Here is a 26,522-nt window from a genome sequence, read left to right on the forward strand (position 1 = left end):
CAATAGGGCTCACGGAGGCTCAGACCGATGTGCCCCCCCCCCCCCCCCCCCGGCCCCGTGCCCCCCCCTCGTGACACCCAGCCCTCAATGCCCGCCTTGTGCCCACACCACCCGCGTGACGCCGCCTGTGGGTGACGCCCCACAGCCCTGACCGGGGTTGGGTGACCTCCCCCTCACCCCCCCACTGTCCCCATTGTCCCCAGGCCTCCTCCCCCCCCCTTCCCCCCCCCCCCACCGGCACCATGGCCCCCCGCCTGCTGCTGGCCATCGCCTGGCTGCTGCCGCTCATCCCCAGCGCCACCCCGGGGTCCTCATGGAGTGCTGTGCCCCGAAAAACCGTCCCCTATGCGGGTGAGTACTGTTCCCCCCCCCCCCCCCGGCGGGTCCCCTTTGTGCCATCCCCTGTCCCCATCCTTGTGCCACCACCCCGGGACCCCCAGCCCTTGGGGTCTCCGTGCCACGCCGTGCCTCCATTCTCATCCCACCCAGCACCCCACGACCCCTTTGCCATCCCCACGTGGTGGCACTGCCCCCCATCCCCCCCCCCCCCCCATCCCCTATTCCTGTGCCACACCCCTTCCCCAGACCCCCGACCCTTTCCTGGGCGCCGATGTCCCCACACTGTGCCCCATTGCCATACCTGTGCCCCGGACCCCTTCACTTTGCCGTGCCAGTGTCCCTGTGCCAGACCCCGGACCCCCACCCCTGTGCCACGTCCCCTATCCCCATACTGTGCCCCGTGACCCCTCCTGTGCCATGACCATGTCCCCAAGACCCATCCCCACACTGTGCCCTACGTCCCCATGTCCCCCCATCCCCACACTGCCCTACGTCCCCATGTCCCTCACTGTCCCCTATGTCCTAATGCCCCCCATCCCCACACTATGCCCTATTTCCCCATGCCCCCCACCCCCACACTATGCCCTATGTCCCCCCATCCCCACACTGTGCCCTATGTCCCCATGTCCCCCCATCCCCACACTGCCCTACGTCCCCATGTCCCTCACTGTCCCCTATGTCCCCATGTCCCCCCATCCCCACACTGTGCCCTACATCCCCATGCCCCCCCCATGCCATACCCGTGCCCCCAGCCCCCCACCCCCACACTATGCCCTGTGTCCCCCCTGTCCCCCCCATCCCCACACTGTGCCCTATGTCCCCATGCCCCCCCATCCCCACACTGCCCTACGTCCCCATGTCCCTCACTGTCCCCTTTGTCCTAATGCCCCCCATCCCCACACTGTGCCCTCCATCCCCACACCCCCCCCCATGCCACCCCCATCCCCCCACCCCCCCACTATACCCCCATCCCAGTGCTCTGCCCACGCCCCATTCCCCCCCAGCACCCCATCCCCTTCCCCAGGCACTGCTCTCAATGGGCCCTTTTTTTACCACCGGGGGGTGTGCAGGCGTGCTGTGGGGGGGCTCAGGGTCCCACCAAAGGCCGCAGTGTTCCCAGCACCACCACAGCCACAAAGAGCCCTTTGTTTTTTGGGGGGGGGGGGGGGGGGGTGGTTGTTCAGCCCGGCCCCGAGGTGCCAGCAGCGCCCACCCGGGGGGGGCGGGGGGGGGTGCTCAGGGCAGGGACAGCAGCAGCATGGCGCCGATGTCCCCCCCCCCCACGCTGTGTGTGTCGTTCCCCCCCCCCCCCCTTTTTGCAGAGCTGCGGGACGCGGCGCGGCGCTTCTCGCGGGGGGGGGTCTCCCACTACGTGACGCTGACGCTGGACGAGGCCGAAGCTCTGCTCTACGTGGGCGCCCGCGAGGCCGTCTTCGCCCTCAGCACCGGCACCGTGGAGCTGAAGGCGGCGGTGAGGCTCTGGGGGGGGGGGGGGGTCGGGGGGGAGGGGGTGTCGGGTGCACTTTGGGGTCAAGCTTTTGCCTCACCCCCTTTTTTCCCCCCTTTTCTGCCCCTCCTCCCTTTCAGATCTCCTGGGAAGCCCCCGTGGAGAAGAAAGCGGAGTGCATCCAGAAGGGCAAAAACAACCAGGTGTGGCTCTGGGGGTGCTGAGGGGCCTATAGGGGACGTGGGGTGCCCCCCTTTTGCCCCCCCCCCCCATTAACCACATCTTTTCTGCCCCCCTCACCTCCCCTCTGCCCCCCCCCAGACCGACTGCTTCAACTACGTGCGCTTCCTGCAGAGCTACAACAGCTCCCACCTCTACGCCTGCGGCACCTACGCCTTCCAGCCCAAGTGTGCCTACATTGTGAGTGCAGCCCCCTCCCCAAATCCCCCCCCCGCACCCCGGGACATCACACACAGCGTCCCTGCGCCCAGGAGGGACATCTGGGGGTGTCCACGTGCCCATTTGGGGGTGTCCCTGTCCCTTGGAATGGTATTTGGGGGTGTTCCGGACCCCAAGAGCATCACTTGGGGGTGGTCGTGTCCTTTGGAGGATCATTTGTGGGGGGGTTTCTGTGCCCAGGAGTGGGTACAGAATCTGGGGGTGTCCCTGAGCCCTTTTGGGGTGTCCCCATCCCCAGGACCGTCATTTGGGGGTGTCCCTGAGCCCAGGAGTGACATCTGGGGGTGTCCCTGAGCCCTTTTGGGGTATCCCCATCCCCAGGACCGTCATTTGGGGGTATCCCTGAGCCCAGGAGTGACATCTGGGGGTGTCCCTGAGCCCTTTTGGGGTGTCCCTATCCTTAAAGACCATCATTTGGGGGTATCCCTGAGCCCAGGAGTGACATCTGGGGGTGTCCCTGAGCCCTTTTGGGGTATCCCCATCCCCAGGACCGTCATTTGGGGGTGTCCCTGAGCCCAGGAGTGACATCTGGGGGTGTCCCTGAGCCCTTTTGGGGTGTCCCTATCCTTAAGGACCATCATTTGGGATTGTTCCCGTCCCCATGAACATCATCCAGGGGTGCCCCTGGCCTCAGGAGCGTCATTTGGGGGGGTCTCTGTGCCCACGAGGGACATCTGGGGGTGTCCTTGTGCCTATTTGGGGTATCCCAGGACCGTCATGTGGGGGTGTTCCTATCCTTAACGAGCATCACTCGGAGGTGTCCCTGTCCCCAGAGACATCATTTTGGGGTGTCCCTGACCCCAGGAGCATCACCTGGGGGGGTGGCCATGTCCTCTGGAAGCGTCATTTTGGGGTGTCCCCATCCCCAGGGCCATCATCTGGGGGTGTCCCTTTCCCATGAGCATCATTTGGGGGTCTCCCTGTACCCAGGAGGGACATCTGGGGGTGTCCACCTACTCATGTGGGGTGTCCCCATCCCCAGAAGTGTCATTTTGGGGTGTCCTTATACTCTTTTAGGGGTATCCCTGTCCCCAGGAGCATCATTTGAGGGGTGTCCCTGTGCCCAGGAGGGACATCTGGAGGTGTCCACGCAGCCATTTAGGGGTGTCCCCGTCCCCAGGAGGGCCTCCAGTCGCAGTGCTGTCCCCATCCCGGGGCTGTCCGGGTGTGGGGTGATGTGGGGCCGGGCTGTGGGTCTCAACTCACCTCGTGCCCCACAGGAGCTGTCCGGTTTCACCCTGGACCACGTGGCTTTTGAGGACGGCAAGGGCAAATGTCCCTACGACCCCACCAAGGGCCACACCGGCCTCATTGTGGGTAGGTGACACCGCTGTCCCCCCGGGTACCTCCCGACCCTAAAGCTGCCCCTAACGCCCTCACCCCGACCCTACAGATGGAGAGCTGTACTCCGCCACCTTCAACAACTTCCTGGGCACTGAGCCCGTCATCCTGCGCAACCTGGGGCCCCACTACTCCATGAAGACTGAGTACCTCACCTCGTGGCTGAACGGTGCTGGGGGCGGCGCCTGTGGGGTGTGGGGGGATATGGGGACACGGGAGCATGAGGATGTGGGGATGGGGGGTTATGGGGCCGTGGGAACACGGGGATATGGGGGCACAAGGACACGGTGAAGGGATATAGGGACATGGGGACTGGGGATAGGGGGACATGGGGATATGGGGACACATGAATGCGGGGATACGGGGACATGAGGACACAGGGATATGGGGTTATGGGGATATGGGGGCACAAGGACACGGTGCAGGGATGTGGGGACATGGGGACATGGGGGCTGGGGATAGGGGGACACAGGGATGCAGGGATACAGGGATGTGGGGACATGGGAGCACAAGGATACGTGGATGTGGGGATATGGGGACATGAGGACACAGGGATATGGGGTTATGGGGTTATGGGAACATGGGGATATGGGGGCAGAAGGACACGGTGCAGGGATATGGGGATATGGGGACACAGGGACATGAGAACTGGGGATAGGGGGACACAGGGATGCAGGGATATGGGGATGTGGGGATATGGGGTTATGGGGACATGGGGCTATGGGGACACGAGGATGTGGGGATATGGGGGCACAAGGATACGTGGATGCGGGGATATGGGAATACAAGGACATGGGAACATGGGGATATGGGAATATAGGGACATGGGTTATGGGGATGTAGGGATATGGGGACATCGGGATATGGGGGCACAAGGGCACATGGATATGGGGACATGGGGATATGAGGACATGGGGATGCAGGGATATGGGGTTATGGAGACATGGGAACATGGGGATATGGGGACGCAGGGATGCAGGGTTATGGGGACATGGGAATGCAAGGATATGGGGACGCAGGGACGTGGGGTTACAAGGATATGGGGACATGGGGGCGTCGGGATATGGGGGCACAAGGGCACATGGATGTGGGGATACGGGGATGTGGGGTTACGGGGCCATGGGGATATGGGGCCACGGGGATATGGGGCCACCCTGCACGGTGCTACTGTCCCCATCTGTCCCCACAGAGCCCCACTTTGTGGCGTCAGCCTACATACAGGAGAGCGCAGGCAGCAGCACGGGGGACGACGACAAAGTTTACTTCTTCTTCAGCGAGAGGGCGGTGGAGTACGACTGCTATGCCGAGCAGGTGGTGGCACGCGTGGCACGGGTGTGCAAGGTATGGGGTGGCACTATGGGGTGGGGGGCTGCAAGGGGGGGGCGGCCCTATAGGGGTCTGAGAGGTATGGGGCGGCTCTTTAAGGAGTGGGGGTCTGAGAGGTAGGAGATGATACTATGAGCGGTGGGGGTCTGTGAGGGGTGGGGTGGCCCTATAGGGGGTGGGGGTCTGTGAGGGGTGGGGTGGCCCTATAGGGGGTGGGGGTCTGTGAGGGGTGGGGCGGCCCTATAGGGGATTGGGGTCTGTGAAGGGTAGGGCAGCCCTATAGGGGGTGGGGGTCTGGGAGGGGTAGGGCGGCCCTATAGGGGGTGGGGGTCTGGGAGGTATGAGATGACACTATAAGCGGTGGGGGTCTGTGAGGGGTGGGGTGGCCCTATAGGGGGTGGGGCTCTGCAAGGTACGGGGTGGCCCTTTAGGGATCGGTGAGGTGTGGGGTGGCCCTATAGGGGGTGGGGGGGGTCTGTGAGGCGTGGGATGGCTCTATAGAGGGTGGGGGTCTGCAAAGTGTGGGGTGGCCCTCTGGGGGGTGGGGGTTGGTGAGGTGTGGGGTGGCCCTATAGGAGTCTGTGAGGTGTGGGGTGGCCCTTTGGGGTGGGGGTCTGCAGGGTATGGGATGGCGCTATAGGAGGTGGCGGTCTGCAGGGTATGGGGTGGCCCTGTAGGGGTGTGAGGGTCTCTGAGGTATGGGGAGGCCCTTTGGGGTGGGGATCTGCAAGGTGTGGGGTGGCCCTATAGGAGTCTGTGAGGTGTGGGGTGGCCCTTTGGGGTGAGGGTCTGCAAGGTGTGGGATGGCACTATAGGAGGTGGTGGTCTGCAGGGTATGGGGTGGCCCTGTAGGGGTCTCTGAGGTGTGGGGTGGCCCTTTGGGGTGGAGGTCTGCAAGGTACGGGGTGGCCCTTTAGGGACCGGTGAGGTGTGGGGCAGCCCTTGAAGGGGGTGGGGGTGCGTAGGGTACGGGACGCCCTATAGGGCTGACGGGGTCTGAGCGCCGCTCGCCACGCAGGGGGACGTCGGCGGCGCCCGAACGCTGCAGAAGAAGTGGACGACGTTCCTGAAGGCTCGGCTGCTCTGCTCTGCTCCGGAGCAGCAGCTGCACTTCAACCGCCTGCAGGCCGTGTTCACACTGCCCGGAGACCGCTGGCAGGAAACCGCCTTCTTCGGGGTGTTCCAGGCGCGGTGGTGAGAGATCGGGGGGTGTCGGGGGGGTCCCCGAGCTCAGAGCCCCGCTGATGGCTCTGTCCGTGCAGGGGGGACGTGGACGTGTCGGCCGTGTGCCGCTACCACATCCTGGAGGTGAAGAAGGCCTTCGAGGGTCCCTATAAGGAGTACCGGGAGCAGGCACAGAAATGGGGCCGGTATTCGGACGAGGTGCCGAGCCCACGGCCCGGGGCGGTGAGTGGGGGGTTAGGGGGGTTAGGGGGGAGGGTATGGGGTGGGGAGATGGGATATGGGATATGGGGATGGGAGATGGGATATGGGATATGGGGATGGGAGGGGATGGGGTGGGGAGATGGGATATGGGGACGTGGGGATGGGAGATGGGATATGGGATATGGGGATGGGAGGGGATGGGGTGGGGAGATGGGATATGGGGACGTGGGGATGGGAGATGGGATATGGGATGTGGGGATGGGAGGGTATGGGGTGGGGAGATGGGATATGGGATATGGGGATGGGAGAGGATGGGAGATGGGGAGATGGGGATGGGAGATGGGATATGGGGTATGGGGATGGGAGGGTATGGGATGGGGAGATGGGATATGGGGACATAGGGGTATGGGAGAGGGGGAGACGGGGATATGAGGATGGGGATGTGAGGATATAGGAGATGGGGAGATGGGACATGGGGTATGTGAGGGTATGGGAGATGGGATATGGGGATATAGGACATGGGGATGGGGATATGAGGGGATGGGAGATGGGGATGTGAGGGTATAGGAAATGGGATATGGGAACATGGGGGTATGGGAGATGGGGATGTGAGAGTTGTGATGGTATGGGACATGGGATGTGGGGACATGGGATGTGTGGGGATGGGATATGGGGATGTGAGGATATAGGAGATGGGGATATGGGGATGGGGATGTGAGGGTATAGGATATGGGATATGGGAACATGGGGGTATGGGAGATGGGGATGTGAGAGTTGTGTCGGTATGGGACATGGGATATGGGGATATGGGGACGTGGGATATGGGGACACGGGGATGTGAGGGTATGGGATATGGGGAGATGGGACACGGAGACACGGAAAATCCCCCCCCCCCCCCACCCCACTACGCCCACTGCCCACATCCTTCAGCGCCTCATCTCCATGGCTCCAAATGACCCCACCGCCTCCGTGGGACACGGGGATGAGATGTGGGGGCGCGGCGATGTGGGGCCGCGGATGTCAGACGGCGCCGTGTGCCCGCAGTGCATCACCGACTGGCACCGGCAGAACGGCTTCCCCAGCTCGCTGGCGCTGCCCGACAACACTCTGAACTTCGCCAAAAAGCACCCGCTGATGGATGAGCCCGTCCTGCCGCAGCGCGGCCGCCCGCTGCTGCTCAAGAAGGACTCCAACTTCACCCAGCTGGCGGTGGACCGCGTGGCCGGGCTGGACGGGGCCGTCTACGAGGTGCTCTTCGTCGGCACGGGTACGGCGAGCGGGGTGCGGAGCGGGGCGCCCGGCTGGGGGGCGGCGTTGGCTGCATGCCCTGCCCTGCAGGTGACGGCTGGGTGCACAAGGCGCTGAATTTGGGCTCCCACGTCCACCTGGTGGAGGAGCTGCAGGTCTTCGAGCCGGCGCAGCCCGTGGAGAGCCTGGTGCTGGCGGGGCGCAAGGTGAGAGACGGCGGTGAGAGGCGGCGGTGGCCGCGGACGGCTCCGCGCCCCGGGGCGGCCCCTTTAGCGCCCGTTGTGTGCCCGCAGAAGCTGCTGTTCGCCGGCTCCCGGCTGCAGGTGGCGCAGCTGCCCGTGGCCGACTGCGGCCGCTACCAGTCCTGCGCCGACTGCGTCCTGGCGCGGGATCCGTACTGCGCGTGGAGCCGCAACGGCAGCCGCTGCGTGCGCTCCGATGGCCTCAATGGGTGAGGAGGCGTCCGCGGGGCTCTGCTGCACCACGGGGCCTTCATCTCCTCATCCTCCTCCTCCTCCTCCTCGTCGCCCTGCAGGTCCCACCTGGTGCAGGATGTGCTGGGCTCCGACACGCGCGCCTGTGCCATGCCGCTGGTGGGCACACAAGGTGAGAGGGGGCGCCGGGGGGTGGCGCGGGGGTGGGGGTGACGTGGTGGGGAGACCCCAACGGCACCCGTGGGAGGTGGCGCACGGGGACACCCAACGCCACGGAGGTGGGAAGGTGGGGACGCCCTGAGTGCGTCCGTGGGAGGTGGTACAGTGGGGAAACGGCTCCATCCGTGGGAGGTGGCGCATGGAGGCGTCCGACTCCGTCATCGATGGCACGGTGGGACACCCACCTCCCTCCGTGGGAAGTGGCACACGGGGACACCCCACTCCGTGGAGGTGGGAAGGTGGGGACACCGACTCCGTGCATGGAGGTGGCACATGGGGACAGCCGACTCCATCCACCCACGGCACAATGGACGCACCCCAACGCCACCCACGGAGGCGGCACGCGGGGTCACCCCCGCCCCACCGCGCCCCATCCCCGCCCCGCAGGTGCCATCACCCCCAAGAACGTGACGGTGGCAGCGGGCACCGACCTGGTCCTGACGTGCCGCCTGGGCTCCAACCTGGCTCAGGCGCTGTGGACCTTCGAAGGCCGCGCTCTGCCGGCCCAGCAGGCGCTGGTGCTGCACGACGGCCACCTCCGCGCTCTGGTCGTGCCGGGCGCCGGGGCGCAGCACAGCGGGACGTACCGCTGCGTGGCGGAGGAGCGCGGCGCCCGGCTGGGCGGGGAGGCGTACCGCGTGGCCGTGCTGCCCGGAGCGCCGCAGGAGACGCGGGCGCCGCTGGAGAGCGCCGGGCTGGCGTGGGTGGTGGCCGTGTGCCTCGGGGCGGCGTGCCTGGTGCTGCTGCTGGCCGTGCTGTCGCTTTGGAGGCGGCTGCGCGAGGAGTTGCGGAAGGGGGCGAAGGCCATCGAGAGCACCCTGGTGTACCCCATCGAGCTGCCCAAGGAGCCGCACAGCCCCCGCTTCGTGCCCAGCGCCGCTTCGGATTCGGACGAGAAGCTGTGGGACCCGGCCAGCTATTACTGCTCGGACGGCTCGCTCAAGATCGTGCCGGGTCACGCCGTGTGCCGCAACGGCGGTCCGCCCGGCGCCGCTTCGCCGCCCGCCGCCATCCCGGGGCAGCCGCTGCATTCTCCCACCCGCATCCACCTCGGCCCCCTGCGCGGCTCCTCGTCCAACGGCTACATCCGCCTGGCGTTGGGCGCCGAGGAGCGCCCGCCGTGCGCCGAGCTGGCCGAGGAGCTGCGCCGAAAGCTGCAGCAGCGTCAGCCCCTGCCCGACTCCAACCCCGAGGAGTCGTCGGTCTGAGCCGCCCGCCGCGTGGCCGCACCTACCTCAGGGACAGCGCGTCCTGCGCGGGGCGACGCCGTTTGGGCACCGCGTCCCTCTTCGGGCACCGCGACCCCCTCCGGGAGCGCAGCCCGGGACCGTCACTGCCGTTTTTTGGGGGGGGGGGGGGGGAGCCGAGCCCAGGAATGTCACTGCCGTGGGGTCGGCGACCGGGAACGTCGCCCCGCTTTGGGGCCCGAGCTCCGGGATGGAGCCCCGGCACCGCCGGGGGCTGCGGTTGGGGGCTGTCACCCGTCTTGGGGACGGCGCTTCGGACACTGCGGGTCAGCCCTGAGCGGTGGGGCTGCGCCTGGGAGCCGCCGCCCGGCCCGGGCACCGGGACCCCTCTGGGGACCCCCATTGTGGCCCCCGTCCCACCTTTTACCCCCCCCTCTTCCCCCCCCCTCCACCCCCAGCAGCCCTTTTTGGGCCAATCCCCATCGTTTTTTTCTCCCCGAGAACTTTTGTACCGCCTCACCCCCCCCTGTACATACCGCCCCCCCCGCCGCCCACTGCACGCTGCCCCTTTTGTATGCCGCCCCCCACCCCCAACCCCCCCCCCCCAGTGTAATTTATTTGTTACCGAAATATATTTATTTGCTGTAAGCACGTGGGGTATTTCTATATTCATAATAAAAAGGAGGAAAAAAATGTACCCCCCCGAAAGCGCTGAGCTCACGGAAAGGGCCGCGCTCGGGGCTATAAAAGGGCTTCGAGGCGCCGTTCCCGGGGGGGGGGGGGGGGGTCAGGGAGGGCCGTGGGCTGTGTGCGTTTGGAGGGGGTGGGGGTGGGCTGACGGGAAGGCCGGAAGCGGCCTCGGGGTCCCGGCGGGGCCGTGGGAAGCGGGGCGGGGGGATTCCCGAGGGGGGGGGAGGGCGGGCACACAGCGTGGGCAGCGCCGCGGGGCGGGGAGGGGCTGCAGTGCGCATGCGCCTTGGCGATCGGCTGTCCCTCGGCTCCTCTCGTTCCCACTCGGCTCCCTTCGGCCACCCCTCGACTCCCTTCGTTCCCACTCGGCTCCTTTCGGCCGCCCCTCGGCTCCACTCGGCCACCCCTCGGCTCCCTTCGTTCCCCCTCGGCTCCCTTCGGCTATCCCTCGGCTCCTTTCGTTTCCCTTCGACTCATTTCGTTCTCTCTCGGCTCCCTTCGGCTCCGCCCGTTCCCACTCGCCTCCCTTCGGCTCTCCCTGCCCCGCTGATGGCGGCGGGGCGCCGCTCACCGCCCGGGCCGTGCTGCCCGCCGCGGGTGGCGGTGCCCAGCGTGCACCAGAGCCTGCCCGAGATGGACTTCGAGCGGGGTGCGCGCCTCGGGGCGGGGGGGGGAGCGGGGGGGGACTGAGGGCAGCGGGCCCCGTTCTGCGTTCCCCTGTTCTGAGCTCTCCCCGCCCGCAGGGATCTGGGCAGCGGCGCGGGACGGGGACGAGGCTCGGGTGCTGCAGCTGCTGGAACGGCGCGGGGAGCCCAGCCAGCCCGACCTGGCGGGGTACACCGCCCTGGTACGGGGTATGCGAGGCAGCGGGAGGGCAGCAGGAGGCCGTGAGCCTCCCTGAGCTCACCGCTCCCCGCCGCCCCTCAGCACTACGCCAGCCGCAACGGGCACCTGGGGGTGTGCCGCCTGCTGCTGCAGCGCGGTGCCCACTGCAACGCCCGCACGCCCGGCGGGGCGACCGCCCTGCACCGCGCCTGCTACTGCGGGCACGTGGCCGTGGCGCGGCTCCTGCTGGCACACGGCGCCGACCCCGCCGCCGCCGACGGGGACGGCCGCACCAGCCTGCACAAGGTGCGTGGGGGCAGCGAGGGGGCGGCCCGCCCCTTCTGGGATGCTCCCCCTTACCGTGGCGGCGGTGGTATTCCAACGGTGGGTCGCACGCAGGCGGCGGAGCGCGGTCACCGGGAGCTCTGCGTCCTCCTGCTGCAGAACAGCCCTGCCTTGCTGGCTGCTCGTGACGCTAAAGGACGGCGGCCCCGCGACACGGCCGACCCCGCGGTGTGGGATCTGCTGGAGGGATGAAGGGACGCGGCGAGGACGGCGCGGGTGGAGGCAGAGGGAAAAGGAAAAACAACAGAGCTTGAATGCTGCGTCCGCCTCTTTGTCACCGCGCCTGGGGGGACGTGGGGTCGCCACGGGGGGTGGCACGAGGATGACGGCGGTGTCCCCACGCCGGGATGGGCCGCGGCCACGAGCGGAGGGCCTGCAGAGTGCCACGGCACAACTGCTGTGGGGAGGGGGCGGGGTGGGACAGATCGGTGCTCCTCCAGCAGCGCGTACTGCTTCGTGGGGGCACCTCCATTTCTGAGCTGCCGGGACGGAGCTGTGCGCCTCCAGCGGTCCTCACTGGCAAAAAAACCCCCGCAAACCACGAAGAATGGGGCGAACGGCGCAGTGCTGACAGAAGGAACGCGGCGGGGAGCGCTCCGCAGGGCAACGCGCGCTGCCGCCGAGGCCGCGCTCCGGCCCACTGCCTGCTCCGCTCTGCCGGGCGCGGCCTGGTCTCGCCTGCAAGAAGGAACGATAGAGCGCGGCTGTTGAGCACGCCGGTCCCTCGTTCCTCCCTCGGTGCCGCCCCCCGTGCACTGTCCGGAGCTCGTGAAGCCGCACCGGCAGAATAAAGGCGGTACCGAACCGCCTACCGGGCCCCGAGCGCTGCCGCTTTCGGCACAGCCCTTCGCCCGGCAACACCACTTCCGCTTCCGCCGGCCGTCGCCATGGTGACACCGGAACCCAGCGCCCGCCCCGCCCCTTTCCTCGCCCTTCCCACCAATCACCAGCCGTTTTGCTAGCTCTCCTCCTCACAGCCAATCAGGGGGCTCGCTACCTCAGGCCTCGCAGCCAATCGGCGGCCGCCACCCCCTCCCCGGCGCGGCGCTGTAAACAACAGTTCGGTGGGATTTAAAGGCGCCGCGCCCCATTCCGCCCCCCGAACGCGCCGAGCCCGACACAAAGATAGAGAATTTTATTAACCAACCGGCAAAAAATAAAATAAAGTTCCATAATCCGTTCCACAACCCGGGGGGGGAGGGGCGTGGGGCTGTGCAGGGCCCGGCCTCCCCTCCCCGAATATACAAATCAAACCTGATGCGAAAATAAATACAGATTCTTGAGCTGGGGGATGGGGGGGGGGGTTGGGGGGGGGGTTTTGCATAGAGGAAGATTTAATAAAAAAAAGGGTTTTCACCGTGGTTCATTATTATTAATTATTATTATTCCTAGCGTCTCCCCGCAGCAGAACCAGGCCCTGATCGTCGCGACATGATTAATGCAATTAATTCCCCTTCTCCCAATAACTTAACGGCGGTCACCGGGGATTGTGCTTTGTGGGGGTGGGGAGCAGTGATTGGGGGGATGGGGGGGGGGATGAGGGGGGGGTCCGCTTTGGGAGGAACCCCCAGTGGAAGGGGCTGCCCCCCACCGTCCTTTGGTCGCTAGCTGTGTGCCCCCCCGAGCCCCCACCCCGGGGCTGTGGCACTCCCTGAGTCGCATCGTCACCCCCTCCTCTGCTTCGCTTCCATCATTCACGGCGGGGTGGGGGGGGGGGCGTGGGGGAGGGGGGGGGTTATAGGGAAGGGGAAGATGGCGGCGGCGGGCCTGGGCCTGGTTTCGGCAGGAGGAGGCCCGGCCTGCGGGACCTGAACTCCCTGAGCTGCACCGAGCGGAGGCTTCAGCCACAGCGGGCCCAACGCCTCCGCGGCCTGCCGTCCCCGAGCAGCAGCAGCACCGGGCCGGGCTGTCCTTCCTCTTCCTCCTCCTCCTCTTCCTCTTCCTCCTCCTCCGCCGCCGCAGCCGCTCCCATCGGAGCCGTATGCGGAGCGCATCCCCGCGGCTCCCAGCGCGTCCCCGGCCCGCGGGCGGCTCAGATGGAGTTCTCGATGGGGCCGTGGGTGCTGCGGCGGCCCAGGCAGTTCCTCTCGTTCAGCAGGCTGGTGGTCTCATCGGCCGGCTCCGTTTTCTCCGGCAGATCGGGTTTGGGAGCTCCGCTGTCCGGAGATTGGGGACAACTGTCCATGCGGGACGTGGTGAGGCCGTTCTGGTATTCCTGCCGCGTGATCTGTGCCAAAGCAAAGCCACAGTGAGGTGATGGGGGGGGGGGGGGTCACGGTATGGGAGATGGCCCCCCACGGACCCCACAGAGCCTCACCTTAACGAACTGCAGGTCGCTGAGCGCCCGGACGCTGAAGTCGGCCACGTATGGGGTGACGGCGCTGAGTTGGTTGTTGCTGCCACCAACGGGGGATGAGACGGAGTCGGAGCGCTCGTGGCAGCTGAGCGAGGCCGAGCGGTTGAGGCCGCTGACGTGGGACGGGGAGCGGGTCTCTGTGGGATGGGGACAGGCTGAGCAGCGCCCGAGGGAATGCTTGGTGCCATCGCTGCCCCCCGCCCCGCTGGATAGGGGGACGGAGGGCTGATGGGCACAGCGTGGTTGATGCGCTCAGCAAGGGAAGGGTGATGGATGACGTGCATGCAGTGCAGGGAGGGTGGCTTCTCCTCGCCGCCTGGACGCAGCCCCAGGGCAGGTGGGTTCCCCTGCTCCACCTCCATAGGGTCAGGTGGGAGAAAATGGGGTGTGTGTGAGGGGAGCGCAGGACTCTCGTGACACCAGGAGCTCAGTGCTGTCCCCCCAAAGGCCACCCCGGAGGCTGAGGAACTGCTTTTCCTCCTCTAGGAGCACCAGGAGCTGCCAGGTCCCCCACGCAGCCCCGGGGAATGACATCCAGTGCTGCGTTAATGTGGCCCGGGGTGCTGAGGACACCCAAATGCTGAGTTAACTCATGGTCTGAGGGCTGAGGATTGGTGGGCAGAATGGTCTGAGGGCTGAGGATGGGTGGGCAGAGAGGCACAACAGGACATGTGCAGAGGATAACGTAAAGAGAGAGCGCTGGGGCGATGGCAGAGGGCAGGATGGAGAGGTGTTGGGCTGGAGATGTGCTGGGGAACCCTGGGGTGCTCACCCGATACAGGAGGTGGGCTGATGGCCATCACCCCATAGTAGGAGAAGGCTCCTGCTTCAAACTTCATGCACTCCTTGCCAGCCTCCACCTCCACCTTGCCCTGCAAGGGAGAGGCAGCGTCAGGCTCCGGAATGCCGCGTCCTGCGGCGTTGGGGTGGGTGGAAGGAGCTCACCCATGGCTTTGGTGATGGGCAGCAGCCTGGGTGGCACAGTGAGGGGACCCAGGGGACACCGCCACCCCACGGTACCTGCAGGATGAGGATGAAGTAGTCGGCAGCCTTGTTCTTAGTGTAGAGGAAGTGATGCGGGGACTTCTTGTTCTCCTCATCAAACTTCAGCTCCTGGATGACGTCGGAATATTTGAGCAGCCTCAGCAGGATCTTCTCAGAGATGAAGTTGGGCGTGAAGAGCGTCACCTCTGAGAGTGAGACAGGACGGGGTCAGAGCTGCGGGCTGTCCCTGCTGCCATCCCTGCAGATGGAGGTGCTGAGGGGTGCAGGTGAACAGTCTGCCCCTTGGGGCAGCGCTCCGGATCAGGCTGAGCCCCACAACACCTCCCTGGGATAGAAACCCCCGGGTCTGACACCTCCAGCAGCCCCACAGGGAGAGCACTCAGCCCCCAGCCCTGGCTGCAGGGTGACACGTGCCAGCACGTGGACAGGACCTTCCTGCTGGGCAAACCTAAGCCTCATTTTTGAGGACAGAGAGGAAGAGAGCAGGGTGCCACGGTCACAGCCCCTCGCCTCCAGGCCTCCCACCCAATTTTCGGGCTCCTGCTGGAATGCAGTGGCCATGGCGCTTCCACGTCCCCATCCCAGGGGTCCTCCTAGCAGGACGAGGCCACTGCACCAACATTCCCCTTCTGCAGGGACACGGGGCCAGCCAGGACTCCCCCCAGCAGACCAGCAGCAAGCAGGATAACGGCAGCGCGGGCAAAAAACCTCCCTGATTTCTCAGCTACAGAGCAACGAGAAGGGAACAGATCCCTCGTGGCTCCAGGAGCAGCAGCAGCACAGAGCCAGCGTGGACGGACGGAACCACGCAGTGCGCTCCCAAAAACTCACCCGTGGAGAGGAAGCGGTGAGCAGCCAGCAGCAGCTGTGGGGAGACCTTCACCTTCTGCTCGTTGACGGGGTCCTTGAAGGCTGAGAAGTCCCTCTTGCCCTTCTGGTTGCCCGTACGCTTCTTGCTGCGGTTTTCATCGGCTGCTATCAGAGTGACAGGGCAGCGGGTGGCACCCGGCCCCACCGCACGCCGTGGGGACGCGGGGCTGAACCCCACACCTACCAAAAGCATCCGACTCGTCCAGGATCTCCGACTTGATGATCTCCTCGATGACGTCCTCCAGCGTCACCAGCCCCAGCACCTCGTAGAAGGGATCCCCCTCGCCCTCGTTGTTCACCTTCTGCACGATGGCCAGGTGTGACTTCCCTGCAGACGTCAGACAAGACACGCTCCGGTCAACTCACACCATGTGCTCAACCCTACCACACTCCCTGCGCAGGGACAATAAGGACATAAAGATCTAAACCAGCCCTGGGCTGGGCGCTCCTTCCCCGTTTAATGACAGCAATTAAGGGCAGAGGCGCCCGCAGGACTGGGGACACCTGACTGTGGTTGTGAGGGAAGGGATTGGCCAGAGGGACGCAGCCAAGGGGACGTGACCTGCAAGGACCTGGCTCACATTACCTGCACCCACACAGGACCGGCCCCGCTGAGTCAGGACGCAGTTCCTCCCCACGGGTGCAGAGGGGATGAGAGCAAAGGGCAGAGATCCCACTCACAGCACCGAGGCCACCACGGTCCCCACGCATCCCAAAAGCTGCATCCCAAAAGCTCAGTGCTGAATTCAGGTGAAACCTCGATCTTCCCCTTCTGCAATGCAGGCTTTTGGGAGAGGGGGACAGGAGGCGACCACCCCACGCCAAGCGAAGCCCAAGGGGTGAAGCATCCCATCCCTGCCCTGAGCCTGGCGCTGTGCTCACACCAAGAGGAGCAGGAAGGTGGGGACGGGCACCGAGTGCTGCTGCAGGATCTGTCACCCCGACGCCAGCTTTTGTGCCACATCCACGGCACCATTCCTGCAGTCGGGGCAATCAGGAGCGCGGCCGATTGCTTCCACCACTCCATCCTTTTGCTCAGCGGATTTCCAACGCTTCCAACCCCGAGCAGAGGGCCCTGGGGGCTGACCCAGATCCCAAACCCAGCCCAGGCAGAGGGGCTGCCAGCTCCCCATTTCTGACCCAGCAGCCAACAGCAGCGCGGGCCGTCCAGGCTTTGTAATCGGAGCGATTGCGCTTCAAATCCTTTAATAAGGATTCGTAGGAGGGAAAGCCGGCGCCAGCAGCTGGGCCAGCTCCCGCTCCAGCAGTGGGGTGGCAGAACGCAGCCCTGCTCCCGTTCTGTTGGGTTTTGGGAAGGGGGGAGCTGGGCTGCCATCGAGTGTGACGCTATCTTGGGGTGCAGGGAGAGCGTGGGTGCAGGCAGGAGGCAGGAACCGAGCGTGCAGCCTCCAGACTCTTACCCTGAAGGATCAGCCTGGCTTGGATCTGCTAAATCCTGCCCCAAGCTGCAGCCGAGCTCCGGCTGCAGGAAGAATTGCCAGATCCCCTAAATCCCAGCACGAAGCGCAGGCGACCGCCCCGCACCCCTAAATGTCCCCGTTGCCAGCAGGATGCAGCCATGAGCTTAACGGGAGCTGGGGAGGCAGCGGGGCCACCGGGCGCAGTGGGGTCCCAGGCTGGTGCACGGCCCCTCAGCCCCTCCCCAAGGGCTTTTGGGGCCAGTGGGAAGCCAGGGAGGGCCTGGAGGAGGGAGCCAAAGCGAGCCAGGGAGCCATGCAACTCCCCAGCAGCATTTCTAAGGGCCTCCGGGGCCAGTAATTAAAACCGGAGAGCACGTAAACACCTTCCCAGTGTTTCCAGAGGCGAGCGCCGAGCTGAGGGCGCTCCGCAGGGACAGCTCTGCCACCTCAACGCCTCCACAGGGAGATCCTACAGAGCGACGGGCGCCGGAACAGAGCCAGCCCACCTCCAGCACCGGCTCTGCGTCCTCCCCGTCCCCGTGAGCCCCACGGAGCCCCACAGCCCCAACCCTGAAGAGCTGCCAGGGAGCCCGAGTTTTGCTTCCGGCCTCACAGCGCTGGAGCCATAGGGAAAAGCAGCGCCCCGGGGAGCAGCCCAGCAGCGTCCCCCCGTTCCTCTCACCCTTCTTGAACTCCTCCAGCATGGCGTCCAGCTTGGTGTCGTGGAAAACGACGTGGACGGGGTGGTTGTAGAACTTGGTGATGGTCTTGAGGGGCGTGCAGTCGTCGGGGTCGACGAAGGCCAGGTCCTTAACGTAGAGGATGTCCATGATGTTGGAGCGCTCCTCCTCGTAGACGGGGATGCGGGTGAAGCCGCTCTCCATGATCTCCGACATGGTGTTGAAGTCCAGGATGGCGTCGCTGTTGATCATGAAGCAGTTCTGCAGCGGGGTCATCACATCCTCCACCGTTTTGGTGCGCAGCTCCAGGGCCCCTTGGATCATATTGAGCTCCTCCCTCACCAAATCGTTATAGGGCTCCGTCACCTTCAGCATCTCCACCAGCTTCTCCCGGTTGTACACGGTGCCGATCTCCTGGCCCAGGATGTAATCCAGCAGCTTGCTGATGGGGAAGGAGAGGGGAAACGTCACCAGCATGAAGAACTTGGTGACCACGATGGTGTTGGCCCCCACGGCCAAACCGTGCCGCGAGCACAGCGCCTGGGGGACGATCTCCCCGAAGATGACGATCCCGATGGTGGAAGCCACCACGGCGCCGATGCCCGAACCGATGAGGTCGTCCAGGAGGATGGTGAGGGTGGTGTTGACCAACACGTTGCCCAGCAGCAGGGAGCACAGCAGGTAATTCCCTTTCCTCCGGATGGGTTCGATCTTCCTGGCGTAACGCTTCTCCTTCTCGGTGCCGCAGTTCTGCACGATGCGCAGCTCCATGGGGTCCAACGCCATCAAACCCAGGTTGAGCCCGCTGAAAATCCCCGACAGCACCAACAGCCCCACGATGAGGATGACCTGCAGCCAAAGGGGCAGCAGGGACTTCTTCTCCTCCACCACCACGATGTGGCCGTCGGCTCCTCGGTGCGGCAACCAAGGCAGGCCGGGCCGTCGCTGCGTGCACAGCACGTAAGTCTTGGCCTGCTCGTCCTTCCGCAGGGGCTGCACCCGGACTCGGAGCAGCGCCGAGGTGTCCTCGGAGCCCCCCGGGCCGTTCCCCGCAGCCTCGGAGCCCACCAGGCCCTGCACCACCAGGTCCTGCGAGCGCTCCGGGCACGTCCCGTTGGGCGTGGAGGCGTTGCCGGCCGGCCGCAGCTCCGCGAAGGCCACTCGCTGCCCGGTGCCCGGGCCCAGCCCTATGCCGTAGAGGCGAAGCAGCAGCTCGCTGCCCTCCGTCACGCGGATCGGGCCTCGCGTGGGGGCCGCCGGCTTGTTGCTGTACTCCAACCTCATGCCCAGGATCACGCTTTCCTCGCCGCCCACCGCGGTGCCGCCGGGGAGGGCGAGGAGGAGGAGGAGGGGGGAGAGGAGCGGAGGCGGCGACGCTGCTGAGCTGCGGGTGGCCCCAACGCCCCGGGTGCCGCCGCGCCGCCGCCCGCCGCCCGCCGCCATGTTGGTGGCTCGCGGCCGCCGCGCGCCCGTGGCGTCAGCCCGCCGCCAGGCCACGCCCCCTTCCCGCCGGGGAGGCCACGCCCCTTCGGCGTTGGCCACGCCCACCGAGAGGGCGGGTCGGTGTTAAAAGGGGCATGGCGAGGCTTAAAGGGGGGAGGGGGTGTTGGTGGGGCCCACGGGGGGCGGTGGGGCTGCTCGGTGGGCGTCTGGGGGAAACGCCCATGGAAGGAGCGTTGATGGGGTGGAAGGGAGGGGGACTGGGAGCTCGGGTGGGGCTTGGGGGGCAGAGCTTCGAGTGTGTGGGCGTGAAGACCTGGGGGACAGGGCTCGGGTGGAAGGCGGGGTATGGGGGTCGCTAGGACCTGCAATCCGAACCAAGGTTGGGAGACAAGACGCGGTGGTGAGATCACTAGGATCTAAGAGGCAGGACCGTTGTGAGAGGGCAGGTACTGAGCCTTATGGGGCAGGATCCAGGGTGGGGGCGGGACCTCGGAGGCAGGCACTAGGACCTGCGGCGCAGGACCCAGGCCCTTTGGGGGCATTAGAACCTACGGGCAAGACGTTAAGGGGTGTACACCACCCTCTAGGGTTGGGCCCGTGAGGTCACTAGGACCCACGGACAGGACCCAAAAGGCTCCAGGCCCTTAGGGACCGTTAGGGCCCATAAGCAGGACCTGGGCCCTTAGGGACCGTTAGGGCCCATAAGCAGGACCTGGGCCCTTAAGGACCGTTAGGGCCCATAAGCAGGACCTGGGCCCTTAGGGACCGTTAGGGCCCATAAGCAGGACCTGGGCCCTTAGGGACCGTTAGGACCCTAATAGGAATGGGACTTTAGGAAAATGAGGACGCTCGGGAAGCTCCAGGCCTGCGCCCGGACCCAGCCGCACCTCCATCCCGGAAGTGTCCTTTAATTCGATCCCCCATCACCCCCTGCGCACGCGTTATCCCCGCCCCCCATCTGACAGACACACCGTGCGGCCAACCATCCATCGGCATCGCGCGGCGGGCCGAGCGGACCGACCAATGGCTTCGCGGGGCTGGGAGGCGGGCCGAGCGGGCTGACCAATGGGCGCGCGGGGCTGGGAGGAGGAGGAGGCAAGATGGCGGCGGGCCGGTGGCGGGCCGGGCTGGCGCTGCTGGCCGTGGCGCTGGGGCTTGGCGGGCCGCGGGCCGAGCAGATGGAGGAGCACCTGAAGCGGGAGCACTCGTTATCCAAACCGTACCAGGGTGAGGAGGGGAGCGGGGGCGGAGGGCAGCCGGCGGCCCGGGGTCGGTGCCTCGAGGCCCGGTACCGACCGCCGGTGTGGGCCCGACAGGAGTGGGTTCGGCCAGCGCGGGGCTGTGGGAGCTGCAGGGCAACGCCATAGTGATGGCGCAGTACATCCGCCTCACGCCCGACGTGCAGAGCAAGTGGGGAGCCGTGTGGAACCGCGTGGTGAGAGCCGGGTGTGGGGTTTTGGGAGGGGGGGGAGGGGGTGGGGAGACGGGTTGGGATGGGGGGGGTTGGGGAGTTGTGTGGGGATTGGGATGGAGAAATGGATTAAAAGGGATTTGGGGGGTTGTGGGGTGGAGGGAGGGTGGCGGGGATGTGGGGTGGCTGCGATTGGGGGGGAGGAGGAAGAGGAGTGGGTGCAGAAGAAGAGATTTTGGAGCGGGGGGGGATATGGAGAGGGGGATGGGAACAGTAGGATGTGTGCTTGTGGAGGGGGAGGTAAAGGGGCTGGAGAAAGGGGTTCAGGTGGAGAGGCTTTGGGGTTATAAGGAATCCTCCAACTGGAACCCCACTTAGAAATGGGTTCAGGTTGAGAAACTTCAGAGTGGGGGGGGGGGGGGGGTCACGGGTCTGGGGCACCTGTGCTTGGGGGGGGGGGGTCAGGAGGAGGGAAGGGGGTTCAGATGGAGAGATTTTAGAGTGGAGGAGGATGGGGGGGAGGTCAGGGATGTGGGCACCTGCACTTTGGGGGACAATAAAAGGGACCTGGAGAAATGGATTCAGACTGGGGGAGGGGTGGGGGGGGGGGGGAGTGTAGGGAAGGGGTCAGGGATGTGGGGTGCCTGCATTTTGGGGAGGGGGTAGAGAAATAGATTCAGAGGGAGAGGTTTTGGAGCAGAGGGGATCTGGGATGGGCGGGGAGGTCATGCAAAAGGGCTCAGAGCTGGAAAAGTGGGGTGGGGGGGGCACTGAGATGGGGGGTTTTAGGGAAAAAATGGTGCCCTGAGTGGTGTTAGGGAGTGTGGGGTGCTATGGGGAGGCTTGGGGTGTGTGGACTTGGGATGGGGATGGAGAAATGGGTTCTAAAGGAGAGACTTTGGGATTGAAGGGTTGTTCCTCCTCGCAGCCGTGTTACCTCCGTGACTGGGAGATGCAGGTGCACTTCAAAATCCATGGGCAAGGCAAGAAGAACCTGAATGGTGATGGCTTTGCCATATGGTACACCAAAGACCGCATGCAGCAAGGTAAACCCTGCTGGGGGAACGTTGTGCCTGCAGGGAGGGCTGTTATCACCTTTTTGGGGGCAAAGTGGCCAGAGTGGCCCCTGCTCTGTGCAGTCCTTTGGATCCCTCTGGATCTGGAGGGGAACTGCAGGCCCTCTGTTTCTCTGCTGTCCTTCATACTGTCTGTCTCTCCCCCCAGGGCCTGTCTTTGGAAGCAAGGATAACTTCCTGGGCCTGGGGGTGTTTGTGGACACCTACCCCAACGAGGAGAAACAGCAGGAGGTGAGCTGGGGGTTGACGTGCACCCTGCTGGGTGCAACGTGGGCAGCTTGGCACCAAGCTCAACTTGCAGCCAGCGAGGTGTGAGCTTTTTGGATCCAAAATTGGAGGCCAGCTGGCTGCCAGCAGGGATTACTCAGCTTGCCTTGCCGCCTTCTCCTCTCTGCGTGGTTCGTTTCTTTCTAGCGTGACGATCTGTGAGCAGATTTGTTGTCAGCTTCACCCAGAAAAAGTGGGGTAGGAGAAAACAAATGGGTCACCACCGCTGTGGGGTGAGCTGCTGTGCTTTTGGAAGGCTGCAGGCGAGCAGCAGCTGGGAGGAAGCACACACAGACTTCATAGAGCTCAAGCAGAGCAGCAGCCAAGCAGCCCCCCCCAGCTGGCTGCATGCTGGGGCTGCTTTCTGGAGGGGGCACGGTGTGCCTGCACTCTGCTGCTCTGTGTGCTGACCGCTGTGCTCCTGCTGTGTTCGCTTTTTGTTTGGGGTTCTTTGGTGTTGGTTGGGGTTGTGAGGTGGTTAAAACCTGACCTCTCCCACCCTGGTGCTGGAGTCAGTATCGTCACTCCTAAAACAAAGCACCTTTTTGTAACTGCAGCTTCTCGTAGCAAACAGACACTGTTTTACCCCCACAACCTCAGTGCTGTCCCCAGGGCTCTTCTCTGCAGTCCCCAGAGCACACAAGGGGCACTGCTGCAATGCCTGACCTTGCAGCTGCTGCACAAACGTTGAGCAACCACCGGCTTTGTTCAAACATTACCAGCAGCCTGCTCCAGCCCGGGGTGGACTTTGTGCTCGTAGCGGTGCTTTGGTGTGGTCTGACCAAAGCCTGTGGTGCCCCCTGGCTCTGTGCAGGGATTGGTGTGGCGTTGGTCCTGCGGATGTGCAGGGCTGTGGCTGTGCTTCTCTAGCCCACCAGCTGCATCCTGGCTGTGTGCCCCAGGTTTGGAACCCAGCAGCTGAAACCCCCCCCCCCCCCTCCCCTCTGCCTTCAGCCCTCACTGAGCTGTGCACGGAGGAACTTCCCAGGTTGCAATTTCATGCTAAACTCTGGTCTGTGACCATTTTGCTTCTGTGCTCTTTCTTGCTTTGCGATAACCCTGGACTCACAGGCTCAGAAGAGGAGGTACAGCCCAGGAAATCAGGTACTTGCTCTTGCTGACCTACCCATTTCCAAACTGCTTGGGCTCACTTTGTCCTCTTGGTAAGGGAATTCCCTCGCTGGAGCTGCACACATCCCTGTGTGAGCAGGGAGCTAGCATGGGAACTTTCTCTTCTATCCTAGGTGCGTGGTAGCCAAGGTGAGGGGATGACCAGGGATGATTTTTGGGGAAGCATAGCTGGGGTGAAAGAGCCTGGGGTCAGTAGGATGTCATAGGATCATAGAATAGCCTGCGTGGGAAAGGACCCACAGTGATCCCAGCTCCTGCTTCCAGCTGGGACCACCCAAAACTCAGACAGCATTTCCAGACCCTGCAGGCGCGCTGTGATGCTGAGGCAGATGTGGGAGCTGAGTTTGGCCTTCTCCCCACAGCGTGTTTTCCCCTACATCTCTGCCATGGTGAACAATGGATCTCTCACCTACGACCACGACCGGGACGGCAGACCCACGGAGCTGGGGGGCTGCACAGCCATGGTGCGAAACCTCAACCACGACACCTTCCTGGTCATCCGCTACGTCAAGAGGAGGCTGACGGTGAGCGCTGCTTGCTGGGGCTTTTTGGGCAGCTGTGCTGACACCCAGTGCTACCAGAGCCTCTTCGTTTCCAGGTGCTGATAGATATTGATGGTAAGCAGGAGTGGAGGGACTGCATCGACGTGCCCGGCGTGCGCCTGCCCCGTGGGTACTACTTTGGGACCTCCTCTGTCACCGGAGACCTCTCAGGTACTGCTGTGTGGCCCCAAGCAGTGTTTGCTGAGCAGCTCTTGTGCAGCTTCGGGTGTCTGGAGGTGCAGCTGAGGTGTGGTGGGGCTTACAGAGCGCCTGAGGACCTCTCCCTGCTTGAGGGAACTTTGTTTTTTCGTCCTGGGGAGCGTGCTGTGCAGCTCAGGCAGCTTTCCTTGAGCTCCCTCTGCCACCAGATGAGGCTGGCAGTGATGTGGGCAGAGCTCAGCCAGCATCTCCTACCAAACAGCAGCCACTCAGGAGGGTTCGTCCCCAAGCTGCGTGCCTCAGGAGGAGCAAAACAGAGTGAGAGCTGAGAAATCTCATCTGTACCCTCATGGCTCAACCTGCAGTGATGGGCAGAGCCTGAGGGCGGCACTGAGATCACTGCTGTCCTACTGCTGGGGGTTAAAACACTGCTCTTAAAACACTGTGAGAACAGAGGTGCTCGCTGTGTTGTCAGAGCAGCTGTAGTCTGCTCTTTGTGTTTCCTAACCCGAAGGCAATGGTGCTGGGGAAGGGTGCAGTGCGGGCTGATGGAAGTGGTGCTTTGCAGGAGCTGAAGCTCTTTGCCTTTCTCTGCTCCCCCCCTTCTCTTGCAGCTCTGCTTGGGGTGCTGTGAGGCCTGGAGTTACCCTGCTCTGTTGCTCCGGGCAGGTTTTAAGCCTGATTTTTTTTGAGTTACGCCCTATGAAAGCACACTGGTTGGTGTCTGGGCCCATTGTTGGCTCCAACAAAAGTTCCTTTTCTTTCTCAGATCTCTGCCTAATGCCCTGGGAGCTGGCAGGCTGGCCTGGAGCACTGGCGTTGTCCCACTAATAACTCCCGCGGTCACAAGCAAAGGAAATAGGGTCATGTGAGGCTGATTCTAACACTCTGCTTTTGCGATGGGGGAGGGCGAATGCTTTTGAGTCAGATGATGGCCCGGTCTGGGCTGTTGTTTCTTGGTTTATAAGTAGCTTAAAGGTTCCTGGTGGAGGTTTTGGAAGAGCATAGACCCCCCCCCCCCCCTGCCCTGAGGAGGTGAGTTCTCCTGCTGGGAGGGGACAGCCAGCATCCTGGGGCTGTTGCCTGAGTGACGACGTCCCACAGTGCCACCAGAGGCACTCACATCTCTGGCCGGGGCCGTTTCAGTGGGTGACACCTCAGGGTTCATCCGCTGTGCTTGCAGACAACCACGACATCATCTCTCTGAAGCTGTACCAACTGACAGTGGAGCGGACGCCGGAGGAGGAGCGGCGGGACAAGGAGGTGTACCTGCCTGTGGTGGACAACCTCAAGCTGCCGGGGAGTAAGTGGGGGTCGAGGGGCAGAAATTGTGGTATCTCACCAGCAAAGCAGCTGAGCTCCCTTAAGAACAGTGCCGCTCTGGTCAGGAGGATGGCAATGAGCTGCTGTGCAGCCACTGAGGTCTCACAGCTGTTCCTCTCCCCCGCAGTGGAGGCACCGTTGGAGCCCATGAGCGGCCTGGCTCTCTTCTTAATCGTCTTCTTCTCCCTCGTGGCCATCGTCTTCGCCATCGTTATCGGGGTCATTGTGTACAACAAGTGGCAGGAGCAGAGCCGGAAGCACTTCTACTGACTGCTGCGGTGTGACACACCGCCTCATGGCAGCACCCCCGCTGTCCCCAAGGGTCGAGGTGGGGACGGCTGCTGTTTGTCACTGGGCTCCGGGACTCCCCCAGTGCCAGAGGGGACCCGTGTCGTGCTGGGGATGGAGCTGCTGTCCCCTGCAGGCCTGCTGGGAGCCGGAGCTGTGCTGTGGGAGCTGCTGAGGGTGGCTCACGGGGCAGTGGCAGCGCTGGGCCGGCTCTGCCATCGCTCATCAGTGGAGGTCACCACTTTGGCTGTGAAGTCCCAGCCCTGCTTTCCTTGCCAGGTTCCTGCAATAACCCCTTTGCAGCGGTTTCGTTTCCAGGAGGGCTTTGCCAAGCTGTTCTCCCACTCAACGCTGCTTCCATCACCCACCTCAGACCCTCTTTAGAGACCCTCCTGCTTTTTCTTCACACCTCGAGTCCCCCTCAAACCTCCGTGCAACCCCTCTGTCCCATTAACCCCCAGCGTTGGGTGTTCTGAGGACACGCTGACCGTTTCCCCCACCCCAGGCAGGGTTTAATACCACTCTCTCCCTTCTCAATCCCTGTTTGCTGCTGCCCTGGGGCTCAGCTCTGTCCCTGTCCAGCATGCTGTGCCTCCACACGCATCCCACACCGCCTGCATGTCGTTGCTTTGCCACCTCTGAGGTCTCAGTGCTCCCACCAGCAACAGCTGAACCATGGGGGCCTCTCAGAGCCGCAGCCCTCGCTGCCTTCCAGGGAGTCCTGGTTTATTCCTACCTCAGTGACTGCTTCTGTCAGTGACTCCTCGCTGTGTTTCTCTCATGGGGACGGAGCAGCGCGACCGCTTTCGCCCCGGGGGCTGCATTGGGTTCCTGCAGCCACTCTCATGGATTTGGGGGGGGGGGGGTGATGGCACGGGGTGCCCCCAGGGCCAGGAGGTCGGTGCGACCCTAACAGCTCTGAGCACAGCTGGATGGCAGCGCTCTGCTTGTGGGTGCTGTGGGGCAGGGCAGGAGCTGCGTTTCTGACCCAGGGTGGGTCCCAGTGTGTGGGGAACGGTGCCTTGTGGGCAGGATGCTTGTTTGGGGGTGGCTGGAAGCTTGTTAGAAGTGCCCGAGCCTTTGTGGGGGGCCTGGAAGGGGCTGCTATGGGGCCTGGAAGGGGCTGCTATGGGGCCTGGAAGGGGCTGCTATGGGGCCTGGAAGGGGCTGATCTGTGATGTTTTGCCTGAGAGCCAGGAGTGAAACGTGTGCGCCTCTTCCCAGCTGTAACGTGTCTTGGAATAAATGTTGGTGTGTGTGTGTGTGTATGGCACTGCTGTGCTCCTGGTCCTGAGCCCCCTCCA

At 64.2% G+C, this 26,522-nt stretch overlaps 4 protein-coding genes across 9 annotated transcripts; 3 read left to right on the top strand and 1 right to left on the bottom strand.

The window, feature by feature from the left end:
- The first annotated feature begins 233 nt into the window (after positions 1 to 233).
- LOC107049953 (semaphorin-4C-like) lies at positions 234 to 9,552 on the top strand. Its single transcript, XM_025142821.3, has 14 exons — positions 234 to 351; positions 1,662 to 1,810; positions 1,927 to 1,989; positions 2,108 to 2,206; positions 3,466 to 3,562; positions 3,639 to 3,755; positions 4,776 to 4,927; positions 5,931 to 6,106; positions 6,175 to 6,319; positions 7,343 to 7,565; positions 7,637 to 7,752; positions 7,840 to 7,997; positions 8,082 to 8,152; positions 8,587 to 9,552. Exons 1-14 carry the CDS (start codon positions 243 to 245, stop codon positions 9,405 to 9,407), a joined length of 2,496 nt encoding a protein of 831 aa, XP_024998589.2. The 5' UTR covers positions 234 to 242; the 3' UTR covers positions 9,408 to 9,552.
- A 1,048-nt stretch (positions 9,553 to 10,600) lies between these two features.
- Positions 10,601 to 11,501, top strand: ANKRD39 (ankyrin repeat domain 39). The gene is made up of 4 exons (XM_015302412.4): positions 10,601 to 10,725; positions 10,820 to 10,923; positions 11,004 to 11,207; positions 11,301 to 11,501. Exons 1-4 carry the CDS (start codon positions 10,626 to 10,628, stop codon positions 11,436 to 11,438), a joined length of 546 nt encoding a protein of 181 aa, XP_015157898.2. The 5' UTR covers positions 10,601 to 10,625; the 3' UTR covers positions 11,439 to 11,501.
- Positions 11,502 to 12,366: 865 nt separating this feature from the next.
- Positions 12,367 to 19,917, bottom strand: CNNM4 (cyclin and CBS domain divalent metal cation transport mediator 4). 3 transcript variants are annotated; one of them, XM_046903432.1, is made up of 8 exons: positions 19,810 to 19,917; positions 17,581 to 19,733; positions 15,662 to 15,805; positions 15,439 to 15,582; positions 14,623 to 14,792; positions 14,375 to 14,474; positions 13,564 to 13,739; positions 12,367 to 13,473 (listed from the first exon to the last, which is right to left on the bottom strand). In XM_046903432.1, exons 2-8 carry the CDS (start codon positions 19,019 to 19,021, stop codon positions 13,279 to 13,281), a joined length of 2,370 nt encoding a protein of 789 aa, XP_046759388.1. In that variant the 5' UTR covers positions 19,022 to 19,733; positions 19,810 to 19,917; the 3' UTR covers positions 12,367 to 13,278. The 3 variants fall into 3 exon arrangements, with proteins under 3 accessions (XP_046759388.1, XP_003643479.4, XP_040507492.1); XM_003643431.6 differs by having other exon boundaries at positions 15,439 to 15,579; positions 17,581 to 19,695; positions 19,772 to 19,917; XM_040651558.2 differs by having other exon boundaries at positions 17,581 to 19,695; positions 19,772 to 19,917.
- On the top strand, positions 19,404 to 26,491 carry LMAN2L (lectin, mannose binding 2 like). 4 transcript variants are annotated; one of them, XM_015302407.4, is made up of 9 exons: positions 20,103 to 20,248; positions 20,338 to 20,456; positions 21,361 to 21,478; positions 21,657 to 21,739; positions 22,847 to 22,879; positions 23,269 to 23,430; positions 23,505 to 23,619; positions 24,791 to 24,910; positions 25,058 to 26,491. In XM_015302407.4, exons 1-9 carry the CDS (start codon positions 20,122 to 20,124, stop codon positions 25,198 to 25,200), a joined length of 1,020 nt encoding a protein of 339 aa, XP_015157893.2. In that variant the 5' UTR covers positions 20,103 to 20,121; the 3' UTR covers positions 25,201 to 26,491. The 4 variants fall into 4 exon arrangements, with proteins under 4 accessions (XP_046759389.1, XP_015157893.2, XP_015157894.2 ...); XM_046903433.1 differs by lacking the exons at positions 20,103 to 20,248; positions 22,847 to 22,879 and adding an exon at positions 19,404 to 19,467; XM_015302408.4 differs by lacking the exon at positions 22,847 to 22,879.
- The last annotated feature ends 31 nt before the right edge of the window (positions 26,492 to 26,522 follow it).

This window comes from Gallus gallus, chromosome 22, assembly GCF_016699485.2.
Source record: "Gallus gallus isolate bGalGal1 chromosome 22, bGalGal1.mat.broiler.GRCg7b, whole genome shotgun sequence".
Taxonomy (NCBI): domain Eukaryota; kingdom Metazoa; phylum Chordata; class Aves; order Galliformes; family Phasianidae; genus Gallus; species Gallus gallus.